This window comes from Lactuca virosa, chromosome 2 (assembly GCF_052849685.1).
Source record: "Lactuca virosa cultivar CGN04683 chromosome 2, Lactuca_virosa_CGN04683_v6, whole genome shotgun sequence".
Taxonomy (NCBI): domain Eukaryota; kingdom Viridiplantae; phylum Streptophyta; class Magnoliopsida; order Asterales; family Asteraceae; genus Lactuca; species Lactuca virosa.
Window position 1 is genome coordinate 240595415 of NC_136427.1, and position 10527 is coordinate 240605941.

The 10527-nt window shown below is 36.7% G+C and overlaps 2 protein-coding genes across 2 annotated transcripts; one reads left to right on the top strand and one right to left on the bottom strand.

Annotated features, from left to right (window-relative positions):
- Positions 1–326: 326 nt before the first annotated feature.
- LOC145160603 (putative inactive leucine-rich repeat receptor-like protein kinase At3g03770) lies at positions 327–4455 on the top strand. The gene is made up of 7 exons (XM_079079874.1): positions 327–2383; positions 2514–2647; positions 2941–3184; positions 3326–3537; positions 3623–3648; positions 3796–3907; positions 3986–4455. The coding sequence occupies exons 1-7, from the start codon at positions 1012–1014 to the stop codon at positions 4208–4210; spliced, it is 2325 nt and encodes a 774-aa protein (XP_078936000.1). The 5' UTR covers positions 327–1011; the 3' UTR covers positions 4211–4455.
- Positions 4456–4655: 200 nt separating this feature from the next.
- Positions 4656–6048, bottom strand: LYK2 (Protein kinase superfamily protein). Its single transcript, XM_079076114.1, has one exon. It carries the CDS (start codon positions 6046–6048, stop codon positions 4765–4767), a length of 1284 nt encoding a protein of 427 aa, XP_078932240.1. The 3' UTR covers positions 4656–4764.
- Positions 6049–10527: the final 4479 nt, after the last annotated feature.

The following is a 10527-nucleotide window of genomic DNA, read 5'->3' on the forward strand; positions in this document are numbered from 1 at the left end:
GTAATTTACACATAAAATCAACATATCAAATTCAAAAAATATCACACAATCTTTTAAAAAAAAATCCAGATTATTCATCGATTTCAATAGTGCTTTCTCCTAAACCTAACAATTATTTTGTATAATTTGGTGAAGAACCCATATTTTAGATGTTTTACGGATGATTAAGGTAATGATAACATGATATTGTCATATGGGAGTCCCACTGCAAAGGGAGTCTACTTTTTGCCAGCTATCCTTTTATCTTTGTCATGTAGTCAATTAGCACCCTAATATAACCATTTCCCATTTGTCTTTTCCGGAACTCTGAAAACATTACCCTACAACCGACCCCATCAATCTTTATGTTGATTGAACATTACCCTACAATCTCTACACAGTCCAATTCTTCTTCTTCTTCTTCTTGATCTTGGTCTTCTTCTTCCCTTCAACAATGGCAGAAGCTTTCCATTAAATGCTTCACCAGTGTCTTCTTCGGTGCTTCCAACCACCCTCCATTATTTGCACCTCCTTCCTTCCTTTCTTTTCTGCCTTTTATTTACGACAGTCACGATCCCATTTTGCATAAAACACGGTGCCTTAATTGCCCACAACCAAACCCTATTGTCTTTGGTTGTCTCCTTTGTACTCTTCCCTTTAACTTCCCCTCTAAAACCAGCTTCCCCAAACATTCTTTTTTTAACTAACTTTATCTTTCTTTTTATCTCGATTCAATCCAAGCATTCATTACACAAATCTCTATCACCCAGTTGGATGTTGATTTGGTTTCTATATTTTATAATGATTTATCTCAGATTCATGCTTTTAATGCTCTGACTACTTCCTTTAAGTAGTTTTGAATGATAAAGTTGTAAACTTTAATCTCATGCCTTGTCTTTATCTCATTTTTTTATGCTAATTTGCTCTATTGTTGAGAATCTTGAATGGGGATCCATTGGTTTCATGTTCAATTCAAGGAGATAGTTTTAGGGTTTCATTAAACAAACTTTTGGAGTCAAATTTCGTTACCAGATGGGGTGCTACTGCTCAAATTTGGTGTTCTTCATGCTGTTTCTTTCATTGGGTTTCCTTATCTCAAGCACCCATCAATTACAATCAACTCAAACTCAGATTCTTCTCCAACTCAGAAAACATTTGGAGTACCCACTGCAATTAAGCAATTGGGAAAATTACAATGGTGATTTTTGTAATTTGGTTTCAAACCCACAAGTGAGCATCAAATGTGAAGGTAATTCAATCTCCGAGCTCAAAATCATGGGAGACAAGCTTAAAAAGGTTAGTGATTTTCATGGGTATGCAGTTCAAAATCAAACTTTATCTGAAACTTTCTCCATTGATTCATTAGTAGTCACATTAGCAAGATTGAATTCCTTAAGGGTGCTTAGCTTAGTGTCGTTAGGAATTTGGGGCCCACTTCCTGAAAAAATCCATCGGCTTTCCTCTCTCGAACTTCTAGACATGAGCTCAAATTTCATATTCGGTTCTATTCCAAATGAGATTTCAAAGCTCGTAAAGCTTCGTACTTTGACATTAGATGGAAATTTCTTCAATGAATCCATCCCCAATTGGTTCGATTCATTATCAAACCTCACCATTCTGAGCTTGAGAAACAACAAATTCAACGGTCAGTTCCCTTCTTCAATTTGCAAAATCACAACTCTCACTGAAATTGCTCTTTCTCACAACAACCTCAACGGTAAATTACCCGATCTGACCCCCTTATCTAGTTTAAATTTATTGGATTTGAGAGACAATCATTTCGATTCTGAACTCCCGTTGTTACCCAAAGGAGTTACTACAGTTCTTTTGAGCAATAGTTCATTCAAGGGCCAAATCCCTGAAGAATTTGGTAAACTTAATCGACTGCAACACCTTGATCTATCATCCAATTCCTTGGTGGGCACGCCACCATCCAATCTATTCTCCTTGCCAAACATAAGTTATCTGAATCTTGGATCCAATATGTTAAGTGGGTCCCTTGATAACATTATAAAATGTGGCGACAATCTAGGGTTTGTTGATATTTCAATCAATAGGTTAACCGGTAATCTTCCTCCTTGTTTGGATACGAATTCTAGCAACAAAAGAGTTGTGAAGTTCAGTGGGAATTGCTTGTCTGGGGTTAACAACCAGAAGCATTCAGATTCAATCTGTAAAGAAGGTAATGTGAAGAAGAAACAATCTTGGGGTAGTGCAGCCATATGGGTTACAATTGGTGTGATTGGTTTGATGGTGATCTTTTTGGTTATAGTTGCCTTTATTCGGTTATTCTTTCATAAAAGGTATAATCAAAGAGAGACTGTTACACTACAGCACACAGTGCCAAAGTTTATCCAGGAAAGTTTACCTTCAGGGATTTCTTCTGAAGTTCTTGCAAATGCCAGTAAGTTATGTTAACTATTCTTATTTCTGGTTCATATAGAGATCTAGCATATAAACCATACATATGTCGAACATAAATTGTAGTGTAAAATAATAATAAAAAAGGGCTAAATGCACCATTTTGGTCTCAGGGATCATATCGGAAGCATCTAAGCTAGGGACTCAAGTTGCACCATCATGTCGTGTGTTTTCTATAGAAGAGTTAGCAGAAGCCACGGATAATTTCTCTTCATCAATGTTTCTAGGCGAAGGTTCAATTGGAAAGGTATCATAGAATAGTTTCTGCTTTTCTTTAAATCGAATGTTTAAAGCCAAGTTTTGACTTTTGAGGTCAAATCACCCAAAATTCCAACTTAAATTTGGTTTTCCTTTTCAAAATTTGATGCAACACTTCACAATCCCATTAATTTTATAATACCATACTTTACTTTAAAAAAGCACACATATGAAATCCATGATTAAATTTGTTTCATTTCGTTTCTTTAAACTATCAGGTTTGACCTCAAAAGTCAGAATCATGTTACAAACAACTTAAAAAAAGTTGCTTACTTTTTGCAGCTTTACAAGGGAAGATTGGAAAATGGAGGCTATATTGTCATACGATCTCTCTCATTATATAAAAAATATTCAATCAGAAATCTGAAAGTTCGGTTGGATTTGCTGTCAAAGCTTAGACACCCCCATCTTGTTAACTTTTTGGGTTATTGCATTAATGACGTGGGTTTAGAAGATACCACTTCAAGCAGAGTCTTCTTAGTGCATGAATATATATCAAATGGAAATTTCCGGACTCATCTCTCAGGTTATTATTATATTTTTTTTGAGACATGACTTAATCTGATAAGCTATGTCTTTAATGCAGAAAGACCGACTTAATACAGAAAGTCAGTCCCTTTGTTTTCAAATATTTATTAAACATCATTTATCCAAACAACATTTGCAGGGTGTTCTCCACATCAGATTCTCAAATGGTCTGATCGGTTGGCTGTTCTGATTGGGATTGCTAAGGCTGTTCATTTTCTGCATACTGGTGTAATTCCTGCTTCTTCTAGCAATCGATTAAGAACAAATAATATATTGCTTGATGAGCATCGTATTGCAAAGCTAAGTGACTATGGAATGTCCATTATTACAGAAGAATTAGAACAGTTTGAGGTTTTTCCTTCCCTCTTTCTCTGATTTTTTACTCAAATTTGTGTCCTTCAAATCTGTGTCCTAACATGGAATTATTGTGATGTAGGCAAAGGGAGACGCCCCAAAATCATGGTAACAAACCCTATAATATTAATTCTTGATAAACATTTGATATGATACTCATGTGTCAATGGGACAAAAGACGTGAATGCCCTTCTCATCCCATCCAGTCTTGTCCAGTGTAACAAAAAGAATAATTTCTTAACTCAAATGTTTCAGGCATATGAAGAAGTTGGCAGATGATGTGTATGACTTTGGGTTCATTTTGCTCGAAGCACTTGTGGGGCCGATTGTGACAGGAAAAGGCGAAACATTTCTGCTGAATGAAATGGTTTGTGATATATAATTTGTAAGATTTTCTTGAACAAGATTTATAAAGATGAATCTTTTTTCTTGTGTAATGCAACAGAAATCGTTTGGAAGCCAAGATGGTAGGCAAAGAATTGTGGATCCAGTGGTGTTAACAACATGCTCACAAGAATCATTATCAATTGTGATATCAATCACCAATAAATGCATATCAATAGAACCAGAAAATCGGCCTTCATTTGAAGATGTGTTGTGGAACTTGCAGTATGCAGCTCAAGTACAGACCACAGCTGATTATGAACAGAAATCAGAGGGTGCACTTTAATGACACGTAGCAGCAGTAGATACAACTTGAATTCAAGATTCATTCATATTTTAGGCTAATAATTAGATGTTTAATACAAGCTTTGAGTCTCTCTCATCATCGTGTTTTCTATAAGATTCTTGTATCAAATCTGTAAATTCCAAGTTGTCTACTAATTCTTTGGTATGCTTTGCAATAACCACAAATTCAGAATGAACACTCATGGATCAAAAACTCAATAGACTGGTCAAAGAATACATTATTAACTTGCTATGATTTATTACTTTATAGTTTATAAAATATCAATCATTATAAATTTTTTAATTGTGAAAACAAATGAAACTACAAGAATTATAACACTTACAAACATCCGTTAATGTAATTACAAAGAAAAAGCCAGACTATCCGGTCTAAAAAACCGAATGAACCCTTGACATATAAAGTGAGTTATTAAAGATATACCTATCAAGTATGATTGCACATATGTTATATGTATAATAGAAATATATAACTAAGTACTATTAACGAGCTGATTATTTACATATTATTGAAAAGGTGAAGGAGCTGATTATTTGTTAATCGCTAATGTTCTTGATAACAAGAGGTTTACAAGAGCTTTCACTGATGGCGATTTGCTCTTCTTCCTCCCCTAATTCTGGTAAGAACTCCGCCACCAGTTTAGACAACTTCTGCACAATTTCTCCGGCATTGGGCCTCAACATCGGATCATCCTCTACACACGCTCTAGCAAGAGTCACTAACGTGATCGCTGCATCAAACGAATACTTCTCCCCCAACATGTTATCCATAAATTCATTCAGTTCCGCAGAAGAACCAATAGTACTTGATCGTAATATAAACTTGATTTTCTCAGATAGTAAAACAGTAACACCCCCTTCTTCTTCGCTCTCGGATTTATTGCTGCTGACTGGTGGTTTTCCTGATAAAATCTCAAGTAAAACCACCCCAAAAGCATAGATATCAGTGCTCGGAGCCGGATCGACTGCACTTGAACCTAAAAGTTCAGGTGCGATGTACCCTCTATCCCACGAAGAAGATGAAGAAGATTCTACTTCTTTGGGAAAGTGATCGTTTTTAACGCATTCTTCCATGCCAAAATTCCCAATCTTGGCGTTGAAGTCTTCATCTAGAAAAATATTCCGACTCTTGATGTCTTTATGAACGTAATTTGGATTCATTATCTGATGCATGTACTGTAACGCAGTGGCGATATCCAAACAGATCCTTAGCCTCTGGTTCCATGTCAAGAAACAGTAGCATGAAGCAATGAAATGGCTCTTTATTGCTAATCCACCATGAATCCAGTCTTTTAAAGACCCGTTTTTCGCATACTCAAACACCAAAAACCCACCTCCGGCCACCACACTGCCGCTTTCTTCATCGCCTGTACAACTCCCCAACAGCCTGATCAGATTGGGGTGGAAATGTGTTGCATCGTGAAGGAGCTCAAAGTTGATATTGGAGATGGTGAAATGATCTGTGCGCTTGATCGCCAAGTTCTTGCCGTTCAGGCGGCCGTGATACACGCTGCCCTTGATGAGGTTGCTGGAGCAGAAGTCTGCGGTGGCTGCAGTTAGCTCCTCCACCGTGAAGCTTTCCATCACCACCACCACCTTCTGTGAAGAAGATTCAAACGAGACTTTGTTTTCGCTAACCGTGCGTATACTTAAACTCAACTGTTGAAGCTCCAAATCGACGCTCTTGTTGCATAAAGAACCATGATGCAGCTTTGTCTTCTTCCTCCGTAGGATCATGTAAATGGTGAATGCTGCAATGGCTACACATACAGTGAATATTGCAACAACAATTACAGGGATATAAACTTGAGGTTCCCACATTTTTCGACTATGATTACTGTATGCAAGTATTATTATAGGTCATATAAAGAAATCCACAGTTCAGTAACATACCCAACAAATGAACAAAATATAGATCTGGTCTTTTAAAAAAGGAACCATGTTAAATACCATCATTTAACGATAATCCCAAGAAGGCCAAAAAAAGGGATCATAATTTTGAAAAAGCTGACTCGATGAACACGTCAATTTACCCAGGACGACAGAGAACACATGTAGATTTTTTTTTCCTAGCAAAATAGGTTAATTAATAAAATTTTGCAAAAATAGGGTATTTTGAGATAGCAAGAGGGTGTTTGTAATATTAGAATGATTTTTAAGACTTTTGGTTTTTTCAAAAAGTTAAAAGTCAAAAAAGATGTTTAACAATTTAAAAAAACATTTTAAGTCAATTTTTGTCAAGAACAAAAGAGGGCTCTTTCATAGGGATGTCAACGGGGGCAAACGGGACGGGAAGTGCGTCCCCCGCCCCCGCCCCCGAAATTTCTCTGTTCCCCCGTCCCCGTCCCTACCTCCGAAATGTACAGCCTTCCTACCCCGCCCCCGCCCCCGAATCCCCTTTATTACCCCACCCCCGCCCCCGAATCCCCTTTATTACCCCACCCCCGATTGATTTTGGGCTGCCTTTTTTTGGGCTAAAAGAAGTTGTTATTCTAAAAGAAACTATTTTTTAGGTAACAAATAATTATTTATAGCAGAATTTTACATGTTAAAAATAAAAAAAGTTATGACATCTTAAAAACATTATACTAACAACTTAAAAACCTGTTTTTTGATGAATTTTGGAAGCTCAAAATCATGTTATTGTTTATTATATTTATATAATTAATATATGTAAATATATGTGTAATTTATTAACGGGATCCCTATGAGGGTTTCAGGACAGCATTACCTACACCCGCCCCCGCCCCCGAAATTAAAACGGAGGTTAACCTTGCCCCCGTGTCCGTCCCCGCCCCCGATTTTTTTAAAAAAATTCCCCCAAACGGGACGGGGCCCTCACGGGAACGGGGTCCTACCGGACTTTTTAACATCCCTACTCTTTCAAAAGTCATGAATTAGTGACTTTTGTAACTTTTGGGTTTTAGCTTCTACTTTTTCAAAAGATAAACCAAACACTTTTTAAAATCTTCTTTTGTAAAAAGCCAAAAATCAAAAAATTATTTTGTAAAAAGAACTTTTTAACCTGAAAAGCAATCCCAAACGCCCCCCTAAAGTCATCATAAAACCATATTTTTCTAGATTTTAACAAAATAAACACAACTCCCACTCGAGCTCTCATACTTAAATATATGTCAAAGACCAACATGTTATGGTGCAATGTAGAGGTCATTAGTAAAAGAGAAAGTTATTAGTAAACAACATTTTTTATCTTACCAAAAATACCTTGCAATCTCCATATGACAAGTAATCATTTTATTGTTTAGAAAATCTAACAAAATTTTTCTGCAATGTATTGAACTTTGTAAAGTTCAATGAAAGATATATTTAAAATTTTAAAAAGTTTCATTTTTTCCATTAAAGAATTCAATAAACAATGAAGAATGAAGAGTTCAATGATCAACCAAATTGTGACACCGGTCAAATTTTGGTCAAAAATAAATTGATCAATAATCGTAATTGGGATGAAGCAAGTGGTAGAGTTTGTAACAAGGTTTCCAAAAACATAAAGAACACTAAAATCCGAGTTATAACGAAGAAGTTATGATCAATCGAAAATCCGCGATAAAACCGGCAAAACACTGTTCGGTGTAAAAAGCGAATTTTCGATAAAAGGCTTTTTAGCCTTAACAATCTAAATGAAAGTTGTAGAATATGTTAAACCGAGAACGTTCATAAAAAGAACGTCAAAATCTGACTTCGTATGAGGAAGTTATGATTTTTCTAAGTTTCGGTTTAGCAGTAGACAGCTAAAAATTCGAAATATAAATCGATCGATATTTAGCCGACACAACTTAAACGAGAATCGAAGGTCTCGTCAAAAGTAGCACAACGGTAAAAAGACAGACGAAAACGGACGTCGGATGAAGACGTTATGAATTTTTAACGGATTTCCTGTCCCGATCTGTTAAAAATAAAGTCAAAATCAACCGATAAAGTCTAAACGAAAGTCGTAGAGTATGATTTTACCTACGCGTTCATATAAAGAACGCCAAAAACGGAACTCGTATGCGAAAGTTATGATTTTCGCAAGTTTTTGGCACAAAAATCAAGAAAATGTTGAAAACCAGGAAATTTCGCATGAGTCATCTTCGGACACGTCACCTCGCATGCGAGGCCTCCACGTGTCACCTCCTGATAAGACCGCAGTTCGCCGTGTCACCATCGGATTGGACCGCATCCGAGGTCCAGTAAGAAGCCTACACCTTCGCAGGAGACACCCCCGGACACTCCTCGGATGCTCCTCGGACTCTCGTGGCACCTCCCCATTGGACCGAAGTTCGGCCCGCTCAGAAGCCTCCACATCCGAAGCCTCGCCCCGTGTACACTTCGCATGTCTGCCACGTAGCTGCTGATTCCTCGCCTTCGCCAGCTGTCCGATGACTAACCTCCTTCGGCCGAACCCTCGCACCCCTATATAAAGGGTGCGAGCCTTCTCGGATTTGAAGGATTTTTCACCCCTAAATTCCCCATTTTGCACCATTTCACCCCCTCGACTTTCTCACGACCCTCCAAGGCCCCGGTATCGTGTCTAAAGCCCGAAGCAAGCCCCGGAGCCCCTGAATTCTCGAGAGGTTATCCTCTCTCCAGTCGAAACTCTGCCCGGTTTGAGCCGGTTTCTCGTCAAATAAACTCTTTCCGGGAAACGAAACGTTGCCCGAATCACCGCTTATCAAAGTGAGTTCATACCCCTATAATTTACCTTTTTAATGGTTTTTAAATGCTTTTTAGGGGGGGGGGGGGAATACAAGTTTAACACAATATTAAATTGTGTTAATAACTGTATGTGATAATAATTACACAAAATGTTTCCGTATGCTGTTAAGAATTACCAAATACTTCCAAAATAACTTAAAGCCCTGTTAAATCTTTAAAGTCATGTAAACTCCGTTAAATTCTTTGAAAAATGTTTTATAAGCTATTTCAAAGTATAAATGCCAAAATCATGTTTATATATGTATAAATATATAAATAAGATTTGAAGGGCTTAGGACTAACGAATTATCTTATTTCCTTTTCCTTGTTTGGATGTGGAATTAAGGTTGTATTATTTGTCCGAAGGTCGTTTCCTTCTTAATTATATATATATTGTACATATATGAGTATAAAAGGTTACTCCTTTTGGTATCATTACCTTTGTATCAGGCTGAACAAAGGTGTTCATCCATGAAAAAATCATGCTAATCAGATAGAACATATAAATTATAATAGGTATAATTTATGATTCAAAACTAAATATATAAGTATGATTCACGACTGTATACTTTCCAAGGAAATTACCAAAATTCATTCAACTATACCAAGATATATATAATACCTTTAATATACGAACAACATATTAAAGAAGTAAAGATACATCATACCGGGTTTGCATTAACAAAGGTACTATACAGAGTACCAGAGTTAGCAAACACGAGGTAATAATACATCATACCGGGTTTGCATTAACAAAGGTACTATACAAAGTACCAGAGTTAGCAAACACGAGGTAATAATACATCATACCGGGTTTTCATTAGCAAAGGTACTATACAGAGTACCAGAGTTAGCAAACACGAGGTAATAATACATGATACCGGGTTTGCATTAGCAAATGTACTATACAGAGTACCAGAGTTAGCAAACACGAGGTAATAATACATCATACCGGGTTTGCATTAACCAAGGGTACGATACAAAGTACCAGAGTTAGCAATCACAGGGTAATAATAATACATCGTAAATCTCGTTGAAACAATAAATTTGTGAGACCCTTCACGGTGTACTTATCTAAGTACGACCTTTTAAGTCCTGAACTATTAGCCAGAATCTCTTATAGGGAGAGCGTGAATTTGTGTATAGATCTATATGGGACTGAAAATCCCGCACCTCTACTGTTCGCTACAGTTTGGCCGGCAGGCCTAGGGTGTCAAATATCATACCATTCCGACGCCTGAAGAACGTCGCAGCAGGCATTTCAGTCATATTAGTATGGTTAATAGAACTCACATGAATAAAACAATGAGTGAATTACCAAGTAATATACTTTTCTTAAAACAGTAAGAAAATATAATTACATCCCGACCAAATGTACCTGTAACGCCCGTGTTTCCAGGCTAGGCATTATCGTTGATGTAATAGTCTAGCTTAGCCTTTGTAACTCTTTTTGAAGTAATAAAGATGAATTATTTGAGTATTATGTGAATTATGTGTTTATTTTCTTAATTATTATAATTTAATGAATTAAGAATAAAATAAGCGTCAAAATTTAAGTATGAGATAAACCCGATATTTTTACATAAAGTTGTAGTGGTCGAAACG